The sequence below is a fragment of the Urocitellus parryii genome, chromosome 4 (genome assembly GCF_045843805.1).
Source record: "Urocitellus parryii isolate mUroPar1 chromosome 4, mUroPar1.hap1, whole genome shotgun sequence".
NCBI lineage: Eukaryota > Metazoa > Chordata > Mammalia > Rodentia > Sciuridae > Urocitellus > Urocitellus parryii.
The window spans coordinates 190709331-190729963 of record NC_135534.1 but is presented as its reverse complement, the minus strand read 5'-3'; the positions used below and the strand labels follow the sequence as shown (position 1 = coordinate 190729963).

At 46.6% G+C, this 20633-nt stretch overlaps 1 protein-coding gene across 1 annotated transcript in view; it reads right to left on the bottom strand.

Annotated features, from left to right (window-relative positions):
* The window catches only part of Snx30 (sorting nexin family member 30), a 112926-nt gene that overhangs the window by 6980 nt on the left and 85313 nt on the right, over window positions 1-20633 (bottom strand). Inside the window, exons 7-8 of the mRNA XM_026391166.2 lie at window positions 12622-12708; window positions 2145-2297 (exon numbers count right to left, since the gene is read on the bottom strand). Of these exons, the coding sequence (XP_026246951.2) occupies window positions 2145-2297; window positions 12622-12708 (240 nt within the window). The remainder of the gene's footprint in view (window positions 1-2144; window positions 2298-12621; window positions 12709-20633) is intronic.

Below are 20633 nucleotides of genomic sequence, written 5' to 3'. Positions count from 1 at the left end.
AAGGAAGGTGGAGAGCCTCAAGGAGCTTGCTCCCCGCCAGGGACTCCGAGCGTGGTCCATGGCAATCTGGGTTCTACTCTTCCAAGTCCACCACCTCAGATCTGAAAGAGTCTTTCTACATCAGCTGTGAGGAACTGAGGCCAGAGCAACTTTCTTCTTTCCAGTCTCTGAGTGTGCCACGCTCTTTCCTACCCCAGGAACCTTGCATATGTTGCTCCCTCTGTCTGGAATACCCATGCTCCAGGTCTCTGTCTCTGAGGCTCAGGACAAATGTTACTTCCAGATTGACCTCATCTGCCCATTCCATCTGCCCCCTTCCTTCCCTCATCTGAATTATGGCCCCTAGTATTTCCTCTCGGTTTCCTGTTCTCTTCCTTTGGCATACACAGCTCACTCTTGGTAGTGGGATTCTTTCACTAATACTTAATCCTCCAACAGACTGAGAATGCCTTAAGGATAAGGGTCTGGCTATTTACTTATTAATTTTGTAGATACGGTATCTTTCACATAGCAAATACATAAAAAGCACTGGTCAAATATAGGTGAAGACCCCAAACCACACCTCAAGATAGTGACCCTGTTAGTACTGGTGTAATGGGAAGACCCGACAATGAGACCTGAGTTTTTGTGTCCTAGGGCTGTGGGGTTGCTGGAATTCAGCTTCAGAAGAGTGAAGGAGACAAAAGGATCGAGTTAGAGAAGTGGGACAGCCATTGAACAGTAACATTTACTAAGGAAGTAACATTTACTAAATGCCTACCATGTGCTGGGCATGCTCAGGTGCTTTGTTTCAAGTATCCTCACAATCATTCCATAGAGAAGGATCACTCCCATTTCACAGATTTAAAAAAAAAGATACAGGCACAAAAAGGCACCTTTCCAACAGCACGGTAAGCAGAGGAACGAGGCTGCAACTTCACACGGGGTGAACTTTCCACCTCTGGGCACCTCTGTGCTGTTCTTGAGGGAACCATTCCCAAGGTGGACAGTGATGGACCCACCTAGACTTCTGGACCCAACAGTTCCACAAACCTAGTGCATTAGCTCACAGGCTGCGTCAGCTCGGACAGAGCTTTTTAAACCTTGCTGGGCCTTGGTTTCTTAAGCTTTCAACTGAGAGTCCTAAAGCTCCCAGCATTGACAGTGAGGCTTGAATTTAATGAGATGACACAAGCAACACTTCTGATCTAGCACCAGCCCAGGACCGCAGCAGGGGCTCCATGAGAAAGGCCAAGAGGAAGGGAGTGTGCTTCTCCTCCTGCTGTCAATCAGAGCTGACCAGGGAGAGCCACTCCATGCCTGTTTCCTTAGCCTTCCCCCAAGAGACCTGGAGACAATGCAGACCACAGCCTCCGAGCAGCAGCCAGACCATCAAAGCCTCAAAAAAGATGAATTCTTGTCACTCAGGTTGAGCTTGTTTCTAGGATTGTGGTGGAAGGGCCAAGTCAGTCCCTGTCCACAGCTGGGAGGCTGCTGTGTTTCCAAGTTTGATGTCGTGCCTACAGGTTACTTGTTGAACTATGATCGTGCCAGTCTCTCTAATTTTAGGCTTTTAAGGAACATTAGGATTCTTTAGCAGAAATGATCTAGAGGTGGATACACTAGGGGCGAACTGTGACTGAGAAGGGCTGTAGTTTGACAGGAACCACCATTTGTGGGGGTGGGGGCTTAACCTGAGCAAGGGGATCCATGAATAAAACTGTTCTTGATAGAATTGTTTCCCTTTGTAAATTTCCTTAGGTATTTAGAAGCAGTATTTTAAAGTCTATTTTTAAAAACAAACAGTATTTTGATCATGGGCATATCAGCTTCATCAGATGACCAAAGGGGTCTGTGGCACAATGACAATGAAGAGCCCTGTATGTGGAACCTCAGGGCAGTGTGAAGTAATCCCAGGGCCTCCACCGTCTGGCAGCAGCCGTGCACAGAAGGTCTGACTGACTCGGGAGCAGCCAGGGTCTAGGACCAGCGAGCACAGAAGACGAAACTGCTGCTTCCACAGTGTGTGTGAGGGGAGCCCAAGTGAGTGCTAGGGCTCCTGAGCCCACAGCTGAGCAAGCAACACAGGTCAGATGGAGAGAAGAATGGAGGGACATGGGGGGAGCAGGGTCCCTGCCTCTGGTTTCTGGCGGGCCCACCTTTACCTTCTCATAATACTGGATGTTCTTGTCAGCCAACCCCATGAGCAGCTGCCGGAAGTCCTGCCTCTTGTTGTTCTGCCACCTCTCCATGTCGGCCTTCAGGTCGGCGTTGAAGCACTCCATCCGATCCTGACATTTCTCCACGTCTGCGGGCACCTGGAAGCGGGAGGCATACACGGGGGCTTTGTGTGACAGGCCACTCCTGCCTGGGGCGCCTCTGCTCACAGATTTGTGGGAGGCCAAAGTGCTACATTAAAATGTCATCAACAGGCTCCCTCCCTTGGAGACATGGATCTGGGCTTCTGGGTCTGAAGAGGATCTCTGGAAAGGGCTCTCCTATCCTAAATCTTCCAATCAACAGAGACTCAGGTGGGAAACCACCACTGACATGCAGGGAGAAGAAACACAGTTTGGTTCCTTTCAAGATTTACCCATCCAAACTGAACAAATGTGTGCAGACTTTGCACATACATAGCAAGTACTGGGTTTTGCCCTGCTTTTCTCCTGTGTCCCACACTGGAACTAGAAGAGAAATAGGTTTCCCCGGATCCCGTAAATTATTCCATTTCTTATGATGTTTCATGTTGCCTTTCCTAATCAATCAGAGAATCAACTGCAATAATAAGACCACCCGCCAGCCTCCTCAGCCGAACCCCTCCGTTACACACACACACACTGGAGACTTGTTCATGTTCCTCTAGATAGCAGATAATCACAAATGAAGTGACAGTGAGGTTAGGCCTGAGAAAATAGGAGGGAAACCATTTTTGTGTATCAAAAGAAAACAAACAGAGCAGGCAGTTTCAAGATTTTCTTAATGAGATCCAGAACACTTTCTCAAAAAAGAGAACTGTTTCTGGGGTTGTGGCTCAGTGGTTGAGCGCTTGCTTCCTATGTGTGAGGCACTGGGTTCCATCCTCAGCACCACATAAAAATAAATAAATAAATAAAGTTAAAAAGAAAAAAGGGAACTGTGGGGGGAGGGGGGCTGGGGTTGTGGCTCAGTGGTACAGCACTTGCCTAGTACTTGTGAGGCATTGGGTTCAATCCTCAGCACTACACAAAAAAATAAATAAATACATAAGTAAAATAGAGGTATTTTTAAAATGTGAAGTATTTTTTTAAAAGGCGGGGGGGGGGGGGGGGGGGGCAGGGAGGGACCATGGCACTTGATACAGGAGCCTAGAGGCTGAGGTGAGAAGTTACGAGGACTTTCACTTTCACTTTGCTTTGGTGAGTTTCATCCACAGCAAGGGCCTTTTGGTCACAGCGGTTCCCAAAGCCCAAGGACTGCTTCTCCTCACTCAAGTGCTCCACTAGGCCCTGTTGGTGGCCAGAGAGTCCACGTGCCCAAAGCTGGGTGAATGAGACTCTGTAGGTTTGTGTGCTGAGGACAAGGAACCTGAATGTCTCCAAGCTGTGCCCAAGAGCCAACCTCAGCCAATCAAGGAAGTGTAGCACCAAGCCTATGGGCAAAGAGCTGGTCAGAATGAGGCCTACCCAGCAAGGCCAGGCCCGAGGGCACAGACTACTTCTCTGTGCTTGGCCACCTGCCACAGCAAGGGACTCCAAAGTGCTTGGTGAGAACTAAACTTGAGTGAGACAAGGGTGAGTTGGAGAAAAAGACACATCAAGACTTCCTGGTAACTTAAAAGAGAAAGGAACTTCTAAAAGAAAGAGCAGACTTCTTCAAAGTAGCCTTCATGAGCCTCCATGCAGAAAATATCGAGCTTGTCATTACGACAACACACTCCACATTGGCGCTGAGCAACACAAAGGTGCTTAGGTCTCACAGGCAGCTTCTGTCTCAAGTTGCCTGCAGTTATTTTGAGAAGAAAAAGGAACAAGCCTAGATGCTGAGGTGAGAAGTTACGTGCACTTTCACTTCACAAGGAGGAGGAGCAGCGAGGAGTCCAAACTGGGTGAAGGGTCAGGCCTCCTTGAGGAGGTGGCACTGAGATGACTTTAAAGATGAGAAAGTGGGACATGACAGTGAAGAGGGAGAAGTACATGCAAGTGAGAGGCAAGGAGGTACCTGGACCCCCTGGAGGGACAGCTCACAGGCCTGGGGTCCACAAAGGCATATTCTGGAGAACTCTCTCCAGTTGGTGAGACGGAGGATGGGGGTTAGAGGATCTGGATCCTGGAACTTTCCCTGAAGGCCAGTCTTTCTGAGGCCCATTTAGCTCATGACCCCTTCTGGAGAAGAGAAAAGGCCTCCCACTTCCTCTCACTAGTCTGAAACTCCCAGGGTTTGAATAACACTCCTATCCCTTACCAGATGTGTGACTTGGGCCTCTCTGTACCTCGGTTTCTTTTTCTGGATAAACATCTATCCACCTTATAAGACTGTTGTGAGGTTCAGTGACATAGTACTTATAAAGCACCTGCTGCCTGGCATATACTAAGCTCTCAACAAATATTAGTTCATATCAGTATAATATTATAAATTGCTATCCACAAAGGAATCTAACTTTACACAGCCCACTCAAGAATATTTTATTACTCCATGCATTCCAAAAAAAGGATTTTTTTCCATTTTACAAATATGTTATATTACTAAATATATTTTGTCAAACTTGATGCCACCCTTTGCCCATGCTACCCCACCCTGAGATTTCACCAGACCTGAAAGATGAGTCAGCACCTCACCATATGTTGGCATGAGGTTACAATGGACACCCTGGAACCAGGCGGTAGCCGTAACACCAGAAGGATGAGGATGGATTAAACCAAACTGGTGGAGACGACTGACAGATTTGGCAACCAACTGACCCTGAGAAATAAGATACAGGGAATCAGAAAGGAGCTTTAAGTTTCTAGTCTAGATGACTGGACCAACAATAATGTCACGAAGGGACTTAGGATGTAGGACAGGTCCACAGTCCACAGCAAGGAGGGAGTTGTACCCATGGGAAGAGTGAGACTTTCCTCCACAAAGGAGGCTGAGACAGCTAAAAGACAAACCACCAAAGAACTCAATTAAGAAATGGATTAAAAAACTTGAATAGACATTTTCCCACAGAAGACAGCCAAATGGCCACAAGCACATGAAAAGAGGCTTCCAATCACCGATCATGAGTAAGGTAGATGCATTTCCAAATTACAATGAGATACCACCTCACATGCACAGGGAAGCACCTATCAAAATACAGAAACCACAATAACATGGGGACTTGGAACCCTTGTGCCCTGTTAGCAGGAAGATAAAATGGTGCAACCACAATGGAAAACAGTATGGCGGTTCCTCCAACAATTAAAAATGGAATTTCCACATGATCCTGCTGGATTCTACTTCTGGGTATATACTCAAAGTAACCGAAACCCGGATCTCAAAGAGATAGCTGGATACTCATGTCCACAGCAGCATTATTCAAAATCGCCAAAGGAGAAGCCACTCAAGTGCCCATTGATGCATCAACAGATAACAAAACACAGTATGGACATACAATGGGGTATTACTAAACCTTAGAAAGGAAAAAAATTCTGACCCACACTATGACATAGATGAACCTGGAGTACAACGTGCTAAGTGAAATATGCAGTCGACAGAAGGGCAAATACTGCATGATTCCATTTACATGAGGTACTTTAGTACTTAGAATAGAAAGAGAAAGTAGAACAGCAGTTGCCAGGGGGCTGAGGGAGGGGGAGTTGCAGAGTTTCAGTTCTTCAAGGTGAAGAGTTTGAGAGATGGCTGCACAACAAGGTGAGTGGATGTAATGCTACTGACCGTGCACTTAAAACTGGTCAAGATGGCAAATTTAGTGTTATGTATATAACAACGTTTAAAAAATATATATGAGAGGGAATAAAAGGTAGATGGGGAAGGCAGGGCCTAAGGGGAGATCCATGAAGAAGCCTGTAATTACAGAATTAATAAAGGACTCAGCAAAGATCCCTAAGAAAGGCGGGCACAGAAGTAGCAGGAGGTGAATCAAAAAGAACAGGCCAAAGAAGCCCAGGGATGGAGGGAGAGGGAAGTGGGTAAAAAGAAGAAAGTAAAGTAAGTCTGCAGGTACCAGATTGTGAAGTTCCCCAGATTTATGAAGAAGAGGAACGCTGCAGCTGACACTCAGGCCTGTGTTCTTCTTGCTCTTCTTACTGGACGGCGTGCAAATGACAATACTTTACTGACTAGTCACATCCAGCATTCCTCCTTATCTCAATGTTTTCATTTCTGTGACCGAGGGATGGTTAAGTCAGGCTCCTCATAGCTGAAAGATGTGAATATGGCAATGTTCAGTGCCTGTGGTGGGGCGGTGCCTACTGCAGACCCCAGAAGAAAAGAGACATCACCACGTAAGACCTCAAAGACCCAAAGCTTCTGAATAGAGGACAAAATGGCATTTTTCACATAGGTTCCCCTCTCTCTCTCACCAGAATCCACTTTACAGAATATGTAACGGCTGGGAGGGCTGGGAAAGGCTCCGGTGGGATGAGATTGTGTATTTGTGCGTTTGGGGAGCAGGGTGGGGACCTATGTTGACTCAACAGTCATTTATAAAGGTATTCCTGAGCTCATCTCACATGTGGGGCCCAAGGGTATAAATCTCTTAAGTTTTTTCCTTGAAGCTAAGCTGGACATGTCAAATTGTCTGCTCCCATGATAACTATAGGTTAATAAAATCCCCCAAGACTAAACAAGGCGGACAAAATCCCAAGACCTGGGGGAGAGGCGTGTTCATGGCTTCCATGGGACAGGTGCCAGGATCAAGGACAGCTCTGCTGACTCAGGATGGCTGTCTCCTAGGCCACAGGCTCTGAGCAAGCAGATGGGGCCAAGCTCCCTGATTGGCACCGTACAACGAGTAGCCACACCGATCCCCACAGCCCTCAGGGAAGCCAGAGTGAACAGGCTAGTGACCTCCAGCTCCCAGCAACCTTGTCTGTTTATCCCAGTGTAACATACAAATATTTTCAGTTTCTATGTGAGCTGTGAAAAAAAAGTTGAGAAAACATAGACAGGGTAAAAAACAAACAAAAAACAAACAGGTGAGACCAGAGAGCAAGGCAAGTGCTAAGATGAGTCACAGCACATACAGCAAGAACCGAGGGCCGTGAACTCACCTGTACCAAGAATGGGAGACACTGGGGACACAGAGATCCAAGACCCAAGAGAAGGTTCATGGTCTCTCCCTAGTCCCTCCAGGTTCATCTCCACTGACTTACAAAGCCAGAGCCCTCCCTTCCACATGCAAATACTTCTGGGGCCGGGACCCTGGTGAGGAGAGGATGCCAGCCCCACCATTTGTTAGCTCTGGCACCCAAGCTACATGATTCCCTAAGCCCCGGAGCCTCCTCTGTAAAGTGGAAACCCTCGGACAGAAGGCCGGAATTAAAGAGAACAGAGAAAGATGACCGAGTTCTGCCCTCCTGTGGCTGAGCCTGTCTGGCTTTCTAACACAGGCGGAGATGATAGCTGCTTTGGAGAGAACTGGCAACTGTCAGGTGTCTCTTTCCCCACTTGCCAGACATGTCTGGAGATGACAGGTAGCTAGCGTTGCTTAGTTCCCCAGTTTGCAGCCGCTCTGTATTAAGAAGTGTCCCGGCTGCAATTTAAAACTAGAGTTCTTGCTGCCTGCCACACCTTCCCCATTGCAGAATGTCCACCCTCCTGGTGCTTTTCGGGCCTTATAAAGGTGCACAGCATTTTTCTCTTTTTTCTTTTCTCTTCTTTTTCTTTTTTCAGACAGAGTCTCACTATGTTACCCAGAGTTGGCTTCAAACTCACCAGCTCAAATGATATACACGTCTCAGCCTCCCATGTAGATGGGAGGTGCACAGCTTTTAAGAGGGCTGGGTTGACCAGGTAAGCCCAGTTCCTACTTCTCTTCTTCCAAACCTGAGAAGCTCAGGACATTTTATTTTCTGCTTTCATTTGTCTCCACACAATACCCTGGTTCACCTCCACATGCCACTCACTTCCACACATAATGCCCACCCACCTCCATGCCCACCCACTCATCTCCACATGCCACGCCCACTCATCACACACCACACCCACTCATCTCACCTCCACACACCACGCCTACTCATCTCCACACCCATGCTCACTGTTCACAGTGCCATGCCCTCACCTCCCCTGACACATCTCACTTTCCTTCATCAGGCACCACTGTACCCAGTACAAGACCACTTATAGATCAGGGCCTAAGACAGCCCCTTCCTGCCTTATGTTTGACCTTTTGAAGGTAATGGGAAACATTTTGCAAAGCATCCTCTCCTGGAATCCCTTCTTTGTTCTTTTCTGAACTAATGATACATGAACATGTTAGCATTGAAAAGGGTCAAAGGCAAAATTAAGTAAAACATAAACTTTCCCTCCAGTTCCCCTTGCTGACTACACTAAAGTTTGTATACCTCTACTTCAATTTCATACACAATTCCTGGCCCCTCTTGTTTCTAGTAATAGTCTGATGCCTTCCCAAACTTCTAAGGAGGGTCAAATTCTAAGATTTACACACGTCTATGGCCAGCCGCCTTCTAAATGCCTATAATTTCTCAATTTCAAAATTAAAATGAGGAAAACTAAGTCTACACCATCCATAGATCCATTTGCCTGAGACTAAAGCCACCTCAGTGTTTGCTGAGCTTTCTCAAAGCCTAAAAACAAAACAAAACTTAAAATCTATGATTCTCCTATTCCACACAGCACTGGAGGCCTCATCACCCTCCCTTAGCCGCAGGGCTCCCAGCTCAGCATCTGGAGTGTGGGGCACACACCTCAACCTAAAATCCCATCCTAGGACTCCTTTGAAACCCGAAACCCAGGTCAGAGACTCTTGAAGCCACTTCCTTCCTCTGGGTTAGAGAAAAGTGATCAGGTTTCAATACCATCCCACGGCCTCACAAAAATCAACATTCCCTCATCTTTGGGGCAATGGTTTCAAGATTTCACTTCAAAATGAAGCAAGTCACTGATTCTCTTAGATCTTCTGTTAACATACTCAGGCCCAGGGCCCCTCATTCCCTGCATCCCTGCCTCAGACCTATGAGCACTGTTGTGAGATGTCTCTCTGCCTGCTGTCAAGGGGGAGAGGTGTGTGGGAGGGGTGGGAATGAGGAAATAATGTCTAAAACACTGTGATCTGAGAAAGGAAAAAAAAAAATTTTTTTTTAAATGTACATGGCAACAATGTTCACTGGCATTCCCAGGGGAGACACCAAGAGCCATGTGCAGCAGAGGTTCATGTGCTGCTAGGATAAACACAACACTGGGCACTTCACACAATCACAGTGATCACATGTCCGAGACCAGTGAGGCTCACAGAGGCTAATTAATGAGTGATGAGCAACCTCGGGGACAGAGCTTGGCTTTGAACCCAAGCCCCTGGGCTTTTAATCCCTTTCTACTGTGTCATGGTAGACCTGGATAGGCTACTGAATGAGCTGTCCTCTGCCCACCAAGGTGGCTGCCACCCCAGATCCAACAGGGGCCCAATTTTAGTGCGCTATTAGATTATACTTATTGATAAACCACCATGATGGCCACACCTGCTAAGTAATGATAAAATTAACTCTGGCATGGTTCAACCTCCCACCAGGCAGAGGGAAGACACCCGGTGTAGGAAGAGAGGCAGGTGTGTGTGGAACCTGTTCGTTTCACTAGCTGGAAAAAATTCTCCCCCTCTTGTAAGAATTCGTGTGGCTGAGGAGATAAGCCACGTGGGGAAGAAATCAACACTGGGAAGAGGAGACTTCCACTCACACCAGCAAGAACAGGAAGCCAAGGGGACTGGGAGGTATGTGGGAGCCAAAGCCAGCTGTTCCCTCTGCCTGAGACTGTTCCAAGCTGGTGTGAGCTTCCCGCAGACAGCAAGGAGGGCACAACTAGTCAGCCTACTACTCCTAACCCTCAGCTTCTGTCTTTGGAAAAGAATATGTCCAGGACAGGGATGGACACACAGAACAAGCTCTGAGAAGCCTTATTCAGTGCTGGGCACATGCAAACGCTGATGAAACTATTTAAGTGACACCTGTACACGCAGGATCCTCAGTTTCTATACCAGGCCAGCGGCAGGACCTGCTGGCCCTCCTTCCCTCCCTAGTCAGGAAAAGTGGCTTCCAGAGTTTTAAAAAAATATTTAACAAATAAAGATTGTATGTATTAAAGGGAAGAATTTGATTTACGTACACATTTTGAGGTGACTGCCATATCATTAAGTAATATCCATCATCACCCATGCTGAACATGACATCCCCCAGAACATGTGGTGGTTCTGTTTTGTTTGAAGTGGGGTCTCACTGTATTGCCCAGGCTGTCCTCCAACTCCTGGGCTCATGTGATCCCCTGACCTCAGCCTCCTACAGACGTTGTCACCACGACCGCGACACGAGTTCATTTTGCAACTGAAGGTTTTGATGTCTCTAGCCCCTGGCAACCACTATTCTACTCTTATTTCTATGAGGCCAACTTTTTTAGATGCCACATTCAAATGAGACCATGAAGCATTTGTCGTTTTGTGAAGTGACTTCTACCTTTATATTTGGGGCTAAGTGATTAGAAGAAAAAGTTTTAAATATAAAACAGTATTCCACGTCATTCTTTTCAATGGGACTGAGACTAGGGCCCAGCTGATGGCACAGTGTTCCAGAATATCATGGAGACAGCTTCAAACTCGCCAACAGGACAGGCAGCTGGAGACAGAGGCAGCTGTGCACCTGGTTGTATTTCCTTGTAGCCTCCCTTGTGGCACACAGGATGGAAGAAGGCTAACAGGCCACCACAAGAGAAGCAAGAGGGAGGGTCCCGCCAGCAGCACTGGGCCAAGGACAAGGGCCCCAATCCTGCCCAGCTCCCTACAAGATGCAGAGAGCTGGGCTGGGGTTGTGGCTCAGTGGTAGAGCACTTGCCTCATATGTGTCAGGCACTGGGTCAGTTCTCAGCACCACATTATAAGTAAATGAATAAAATAAAGGTCCACCAACAACTAAAAAAATATATTAAAAGAAAGAAGATGCAGAGCGCTTCACCCTCAGGTGGAAAAGTCACACTATGGGTGACGTGCATATCAACATAAAAAGAATGCATTATATGCCTACTGTATACAGTGTATTGGATGTGGAGACATTTGGCATAAAAGAGGCTAGGCAATCTATTGTGCTTTGTGACTCATTCCCTCACCCATGAAATGGGAATGGAATAATGCCTTCCCTCTGGTCCTCAGATGACCATCATCATCATGTAACATCACTCATATTTTAAAAAGCACTACATAAAGACAAGGAGTGCCATTTCTGAAGTTTGGGTTTTGAATTACCAAAGCTGGTTCCTTTCCAGGTAGGTGTCAGCAGCAGTAGCAAGAACCACGGCAGAGGAAGGATGGGAGAACGGAAGAACAGAGGGTAGAAGAGAGGGAGAGTGGAAGGAGGAGTCATGGAGAGAGAAAGGAGGGAGGGAGGGGAAAAGGGAGGAAAGGAGGAGAAGGAAAAGTTCTCATGTCAAACTACTTCCCTGAAACTTGGGTCCCCACTATTATCTTTTTAATAGCACTCTCTAACCCTATCTTTGAAAACAAATAAACTTTATGATTACAAACAAAAACGGAACAGAATAACATAGTGGCAGTGGCAAGGTTCCACAGTTGTACGCAGGGTACGATCCTATCTCTACCAGTTGCTAGTTATGTGATACTGGGCCTTGGTTTGTTCATCTCTTAAATGGGAACAATAATGGTACCTAAACCATATGGTTGTTGTATAGAGTAAATGAGAGTAGCTTAGCACACTATAAGCCCTTGTGCACTGAGTATCATGACTCTTGCTTTTAACCCTGGCTGGAGGGAAGAGAAGGACAATGATTGGAACGACTCACACAACAGATACATTTGGGATCCTGATCCTCTATCTCAAGTCAGAGGGCAGCAGAGACAAGTTAGACCTGTGCTTCTTAAACTCCGATGGAGTCAAGAGACACTTTTTGTTGGCTTTTGCCCCTAATTCGGCCAAGCTGCAGTCCTACTGTGCACATGCAGCGTGCAGTCTGCGCCCCCCCCCCCCGGAACTCCCTACTGCAGTCGGACAACACGCCCCTCGAATGCTCCGAGGGGTTTGGCCACTGGCCACGCAGCCACATCAGCTGCATGCTCATGTCTAAGCACTTTTTCCTGCCTTCCGTGACTTCCTCATCATGGGTGGGTAACAGTTTGTGGCCCCATCACTGAACCTTACTTTGAGAGCTCTGATCTGAACTGTTCTTCCCTCCCTCTGCAATGCCATTTTACAGAGTAAGAAACGGCCAGTGAATGGGATGCAAGTCTCTTAAAAAAGACCCCAGAAAACAGCAGAAAATTCAACCCCTAGTGCACATTAGGAACTCTCAGAAATAGGATGGAGGAAAATAATAACATCAGCATAGCCCAGCTGACACTGACCACCTTGGTCGTACAGATCTAGGGAGGCGCGTTACTTAGCACCAGCAGGGAGGTTACAGCTTGCAGCCGGGAGCAGCCCATCTCTTGCGGGGGGCTTCCCTGACCTTGGGGCGGTCTTCCTTTCTCAGAGCCACCGCTTCCAGTTTGGCTTCGTACTCTGCTTGAACCTGGTCCCTCTTCTTCAATACGCTCTGTAGGAAGAGACAGAGAGGAAAAGCATGTAACACAGAGCCCACAAAGGGACCTCCGACGTCCAGGCAACAGCTCCTTCACCCCAGCCCTTCCCAAATCAGAGCACCATGTGATGGCCCCATCACACGCTGCAGGGTCCAAGTGCTGCAGAATGACGTGTGGCATGGACTGTGGAGGAAGCAGGGAAGAGGAGGGAAGGAAGGAGAAACAGCCCTAGAGATTGAGCCTTCCAGCAAGATAACCGTGCCTGATGCTAAAAGTGAGATGGTTCCAGGGAAGGGAGAAACATGCCCACCCACTGCTGCACAGACAGGAGGACCCAGCTTTGCCAAGCGCAGAGGACCTGGCTCTGGGAAAGGTGGAGTTTCACAGGGAACAATGTGGGACATTCTCTGAACTCACTGGAAGAGTCTTCTTTTTTTTTTTTTAACTAAAAAAAAAGTTCTTTACTATCATTATTTTAAACATTTAGCTAATTGATAAATCAAAATTTACTGTGTCCCACATGCTGTTTTGAAATATGTACACATTATGCTATGACTAAATTGAGCTACTTAACTATGCGTTACCTTGCACACTTAATTTTTCTGTGGTGAAAACATTTAAAATCTATTCTCATAGCAATTTTCGAGAATATATTACAGTGAACTGTAGTCTCCATGTCATGCAGTACATCTAGGAGAGTTCTTGACTAATTCACTGAGTTGATGCCTGGTGGACTGACCAGTTCATTGATCCATGAGCTGCTTACCTGACATTGACTCTGGGCCTGGTAGACAAAGAGATGCAGTCTCTTCCTAAGGGGTTCAGTCTGAGAGAGGTGCAGACATAGTACAAGGCTGTATTTGGTACAAGAGCTGCATGGGTGCAGGTCCAGAATTCCTAGAGCCATATGGCCAGCCTGCCAGAGTGGGTGGTCACTGGGCCCAAACTAAGCCATCCCTGGATGGCACTAAGGTTGGGGATCCAGGTGCTCAGGGTTCCTAAAGTGCACTGGACACTCACTCCTAAGACCCATGCCAGGAGAAGGTCAGCACCTAGAGAGGATGTCCTTTTTTTGTTTGTTTGTTTAACCATACGATTTATTTTTATTTTTTTTAGTCATACATGACAGCAGAATGTATTTTAACATATAATACATACATGGGATGCGAATACCTCAATCATAATGTCTATTCTATTCTGCTGCCCTTCCTATCCCCCCTATTTCTCCCCTCCTCTCCCATCCTTTCTAGAGAGGATCTCCTTAATGTGTCCTGGGCTCACTGCCGTGGCCTCACCCGGTCTGAGCTCTGCCTCTAAGACCCCACCGACCCAAAACAGAAAGGCTTGCGGTAGATATTCTAGAAAAACATCTGTTTTATTAAAGAGTTTCTTTTCTTCTTCTTCTGGTAGAATCACAATGGCAAATAAAGAATGAAAAAAACTCTTCTTTCCCACTAACTCAGAAGACAAAAGTTGCTATAAAAGTTTCTGAACATGAAGTTTCCTGGTAGGACGTTCCCACAGGGCATGGAATCAGGAAGGAGGTGTGCCTGAGCTACAAGGTGGGCACTTTATGTCCCTGACTGTGCTCTCAAAGGTGATGAGTGGCTGACGAGCTGAGAGCGCTCCAGGACCAACCTTCTGACGGGATGCACCAACACTGGGAACCCCAGGTCTTCCCTGAGGAAGAATTTCCTCTGAGGAATGTTTTCCCATGAGAAGAGCATGAGCTAAAACTGTAGCTGTTTAATCCTCACCTTTCTCCTAAGTGCTCTGATAGCTGCTCCTCACACTCAGTAACCTTTGAACTGCATTTACAGTGCTGTTCCATGGGACCTTCTACTATGATGGAAATGGTCGTCCATAAAATGCACTAATACAGTGGTCACTAAGCTCCAGGTGCTCATCAAGCACTTGACATGTGGCTCATGTGATTAAGAAGCAGGGTTTAAATTTTTATTTAGTTTTACTAATTTGACTTTAAAATTAATAAGTGGTTATATATGGCTAGTGGTTAGCATCTTGGAAGACATAAATCTATAAAGTAAAACTAAAGAAAATAAAGCAGCACCAAAAAAAAAAAAAAAACTAGGCTCCTTCACATATCAGAACTAATGAGAACAAATTAAAAAAATCTTTTTTAAAAAAAGATCCTTTCTGGATTTCACAGAGGCCAGAAAATAATCCAAATCTGGGTCTGGCACCAGGGGTGGTAAAAATCATACCCTCACCCAAGATAAATAAAGACACAGTGCCATCCGCAGAGTGCTGGACAGCCAGGGACGGGGCGGTAGGAATCTTTTCAGCATATGCATGTCCCTTCCAGGATGCTGCAGAGCTTACTGGGAAAAAGCACCCATCATGGGCTGGGGAAGTGGCTCAAGCGGTAGTGCGCTGGCCTGGCATGTGCGGGGCACTGGGTTAGATCCTCAGCACCACATAAAAATTTAAAAAAATAAAGATGTTGTGTCCACCAAAAACTAAAAAATAAATATTAAAAAATTCTCTGTCTCTCTCTTAAAAAAAAAAAAGAAGAAGAAGAAGAAGCAGCAGCACACATCACCAGTCCAGCACTTTGAAGAATGGAGATGAGTTGCTGCAGTGGCATTTGCTGCGCCTGTGTGGCAAGAACCTCAAAGACAATGCCTTGGAACGCGGCCAGCCCAGTGTGGGGCTTTCTACTCCATGTGACCCCATGAGGTTGCCAGGGCCCCTGGGAGCGGGGTGGGGAGATACACCCACCCCACAGAGCTAAAACAGTCTAAATGAGTCTCCTCCTGCCACCCCGCAGAGAAGACAAGGGAGCCCTAAGATGCAGCCACATCCCCTTCCCCAGTCAGCCTGGCCACTCCCCTCAGCCTCCGCTGTCCTGGCCTCCCCTGGAGCAGCCAGAATGCCGCTCTCTTGTGCAGCTGGCAGGAGGATCTTGCTAACATCCCTGTGTCACCTTTCACCTCTGCAGGGTTCTTGTGGGCCATTATCCCTGCTTCCCAGACAAGGAGGCTTGGTACAGCGACAATGGCAAGACCTGCTTGAGGCCCCACTGTTGGCTGACAGCACAGCAGTGACCTGTCCAGCCTCTTCCTGCTACATTCCAGCTTAGGGTTCCACAACCTGAGCACAACACAGAAAGCCAGGGGCCCGTGTGGAATAGAAACAAGCCATTGGAGATAACTGTCCTTGTGGAGAGATCTCTGGCCACTGTTGGCCACAGGCCGAGAGGATGGATGGGCTCCCACCCCAAACACGCAGCCTCTGCAGGTAAAACCAGCCAAACCAGCCTGTGACGATCAGATGGCACCCAAGCCTGAAACAGACCACGTCATCTCCACACAGAGGCCCCTCCATCACCAAGGAGCCAGCACAAGATAGGGACAGCTGGGCCTTTCACAGAACTTCATAGGGATCTGGTTCCAACAGACATGGCAAATCAAAAAGGTGAAGTGCGGGGACACTTTCCTCCTTATGCCACGTCATCCCGTTCTGACTTAAAGCCTCTTCCCTTGCCTATCCCAGGGCGGGGTTTCAGCAAAGAACACCACACAGAACCCTTTTATTGCCGGACCTTCAGGCTAGAGGGAACAAATTAGGAAACAGGGCATGAAGGAGCTCTAGGTGTCTCACACAGAGGGAAAAGTCAAACAAGAAAGGAGGGTGAGAAGGGCCTCACACAGAGACAGTGACTTTAGAAATATGGGATAAGCTTCTCTTGGTCACCGCATTGTTTTTGTTTTGTTTTGAGGGGTAGGGGGGGGCTGGCACCAGGGATTGAACCCAGAGGTGCTTAACCACTGAGCCATATCCCCAGCCTCTTTTTGTTTTTATTTAGAGACAGGGTCCTCTAAGTTGCTTAGGGCCTTGATAAATTGCTTAGGCTAGCTTTGAACTCGTGATCCTCCTGTCTAGGCCTCATGAGCGCTGGGATCACAGGCATGTGTGACCATGCCTGTTTTTAAATGCAGAGCCTTTCATCATGATTTTCAGTGTTCCTTTCAAACTAAGACAGGACAAATGACTCAGTTTCTTTAACAAGTGAGTTGAAAAAAGAAGTGGATGGAAAGACATTTTAAAATATGTAAGGAACATCTCAGCCAATGTCTGGATCTTATTCAGATTATGTTTTGGGGCAGGGACTATGAAAGCAGTAGCTGAGACTAACTAACTGGAGCACTAACTGGATACGTGACTGTAGTAAGAATTGGGTTTTGTTTTCATAGGTGTGATGACAACATGGTTCTTTTTCTTTAAGGAACAGTTGTATTTTAGAGATACATACTGAATACTTTTGTATGAAGTGATATGATGTCTGGGATTTGCTTTAAAATAATCCAGGCAGCAGGGGATGTTGGGAGTGGGTGGAAAGAGAGTCATAAGCCGGGCTGTGAGTGGCCAACTGGTCAGCTGGCTGGGTACATGTGGGCTTGTCAATTTCTGGACCTGTCTGACTTTTCTACCACAAAAAAAAAAAAAAAAAAGTCAAAGAATTGGAAACATAGTATCTGTCATCCAAATGTTTACAAAAAACTAATAATAGCTATTAGGAGGCCTGCAACCACGTCATTCAGGACCAATTTATGGCAACAGCCTTTATTCCACAATGACAAACCGTCTGGAACAGTCAGATCGCAGACATTTTCTGTGGTTTGGCTCTCAGGGTTGCCACTGGATTTTTTCCAGGAAAACAAAACACCACCACAATGGTCAGTGTCTATAGGAAAACTTAATACCCCTTTCCCGGAACTCAGGCTGTGTCTCCCCCTGGCAAGGCTGTGGGCCCACAAACCGTGGGAGGGGAAAGAGCAGTCCTCGGATGCCCAGAACAATAGGTGGCAGCTGCTTCCAATCTTTGTGGAAGAGGGACAGCTGGATGCAGGGATGGAGAGTACATGAAGCAACAAGAACAGCTTAGCCGAACCCAACAGCCCTGGTATGCCAAAGACCCAGGAGCAGTGCCTACAGGACGCTGGGTGTTCAGGAGAAAGAGGCTCACCTGAGAAAAAGCTACAACACCTGTCTCAGGGCAGCCCTCTAGGAGAGTGTCCTCCTGCAGTCGGGAGAACGCATGACTGGTCCGGGCGGACATGCAATTTCTGAATGAATGAATGAGTTCAGGCTGCTCCTGAGACAGGCTCCTTCTACACACTCACTGCATGAAAGAGCTACCTGTGAGCTCACTGCCCTTGGGCAATGTTGTAATACAGAAACCACCCGGGCCCCCTAATTGAAGATTTGCTACAGCGAATTTTGAAAATAAAGAAAAATGTAAATGGTGCACGCCATCCATAATCTCCCCTCTCAGACATAATTGGCAATACTTTTTTACTTCATTTCCAACCTCCTTTGATGTTTCCCATCCTCTGTTTCCTCCTCCTGTGCTTCTGTTATTAAGATGCCAAAGGTCCTCTAATATTCATGTTTTTTTCTAGCTACCATCTTTCTGTTTCTTGTTATACATAATTTAACTTTTTCTTCTAATTCTTCTATTGATTTCTCTTTTTTTTTTTCATTTCTATCACGGTTTTAACTTCCAAGAATTCACTGTTCTCTGAACTTTAAAAAATTCTTATCATATGGTGGTGACTTCTCTTTCTGGAGATACCAATGATTTTTTTGTTTTTTTCATCAAAGGGGAAAAAACTTGAGCTGGGGCTATAGCTCAGCGGCAGAGTGCTTGCCTAGCATGCATGAGGCACTGGGTTCAATCCTCAGCACCACATAAAAATAAACAAATAAAATAAAGGCATTCTGTCCATCTACAACTACAAAAGTAAAAATAAAAAAAAGGTGGTGGGGGAGGAACTTTCCCCTTTCAATCTTTATCTTGTTTGTCTTTACTTCTGATATTCATACTAAAATCTTCCCTTAAATATCTGGCAACCCTTGCTTTTTGCACATAGAGGGCTTGTTGACAATTCTCTAGAAGGGAGTCTATTGGTCCTTTCATGGGGGACCCTCCCCTACCCAGCCCTCACCAATATCAGTATTCTTAGTCTCTTCTCTTGGCTTGTTCAGATTTTCTAGAAAAGCCCCCTCTACCCCTCATACAGGGGGTTGAAACCCAGGAGCACTCTATCCCCAGACCTTTTTTTAATTTTGAGACAGAGTTTTGCTAAATTGCCCAGACTGGTCTCAAACTTGCAGTCCTCCTGCCTCAGCCTCTGGAGGAGCTGGAATCACAGGTAGTTCCACTGTGCCTGGCTCTCGGAAAGTCTCTGTCATCCTTTCCTGTTAGACAGAAAGCTGGGAGCCTCACAGGGGAAAGTGATGACACCTCAACTTCCAGCAACCTTTCCCTGAACGCCTTCAACTGTACCTGAAGTCCCGCTGTCCAGAGCCCCTCTAATTTTACCTCTGACAGTGAATGTGCCCGTTTTGTCCACATGGAGAAGGGACAGTGTCCCCTGTGTGAGGAGGGAGGAGACAATCTGAAGCACTAACTGATTCCGACTCTCAACTCCTCTTCTGTCCCAGAGGGGTGTGGACTTCCAGTCCTTGAATTTAGGGCGGGGAGGGGGGTACTGAGTCATCTAAATAACTTCTCGTCTCTCAATTGGCTTTCTGGTTCCCCATATTGTATTGCCTATTGCTCTTTGGGGGCAGCTGCTTCTTCTTTTCTGGTAATGGGGATTTAACCCAGGAGTGTGCTTTACCACTGAGCCACATCCCCAGCCCTTTTTATTTTATTTTTTTAATTTTGAGACAGGGTCTCACTAAAGTTGCTGAGGATGGCCTCAAACTTGTGATTCTCCTGCCTCAGCCTCCTGAGTTGCTGGAACTATACACCCAGCTGCTGCTGCTTTTTTTTTTTTTTTTTTTTTTAATACTTTCAGTGTCAGGCCGGGGATATAGCTCAGTTGGTCGAGTGCTTGCCTCGCATGCACAAGACCCTGGGTTTGATTCCCAGCACCACACACCCCCTCAAAAAAAAAAAAAAATTACACACACACACACACACACACACACACACTCACTTCCAGTGCCATTTTGGTAGGGTTTCATAAAGTAGTAGTTTAATTGTGTACTCAGTCCATCATCACTGAGAATCTGAGTTTAATTTTGATATTTTTCTTTTTGTTTAAAATCCTTCAAGATCATCAAGTACATTTCACATCCTGCTTCATGTTTTCACCTGAAGTTGTAAGAAATGAGCCCCTCGATTTCTCTATTCACTTTTGTTCAGAAAGGAGGACTTTTTGCTTAACAACTCAACCTTCCAGAAAAAAATCTTCGATGCAGTTTTTGAAAGGCAATGAAAACCCAAAGCATAAACTGGACAGGTCCCTGTAATTTGGCTCATTAGCACCACCTTGTGGCCCAGCGGTGGGCAAGCTGAAGAAAGCAGCAGACATCTGAACTGAAGAAGAACCCTCCCAGCTCAGGGCCAACACATCTCCACCGCACCTCCAGGACCTCCACACCATTAAACCTCTCTGTCATCCTTCACCCCATTCTCCTAGGAGCACTTCTCTGGGCTTCACCAAAACGATCCTCTACTTTCTTCCTCCTACCACACCAACCACAGTCCTTCCTCTTAATGGCAGACACTGACCCACTGAATACCATCAATCCTGAACTCTCTGCTGGCCTTGCTCTCACCTCCCCAGGTGAGCTCCCTCAGCCTTGCAGACTTAAAACTCATCCATCTTGGGGAGCAAGACAGTCTGACTCCCAAATTCCTATTCTTTTACTGAACTAAAACTTATAATCAACTGCCATGACATCCCCACTTTAATGACTAATGGGTATTTTTAAACTCAACATGGCCAAACAACTCGATTCCCAACTGCCCAATCTGTTCCTCCCTAGACTTCCTCATTCCAATACACGGTACTACTATGTATTCAGTTGCTGAAGCCCAAAACCTCAGTTCCTCCCTTTCTTACTTTATGTTAAAACATTATGTCCTATCGTTCTATATACAGGATACCTTTAAAACAAA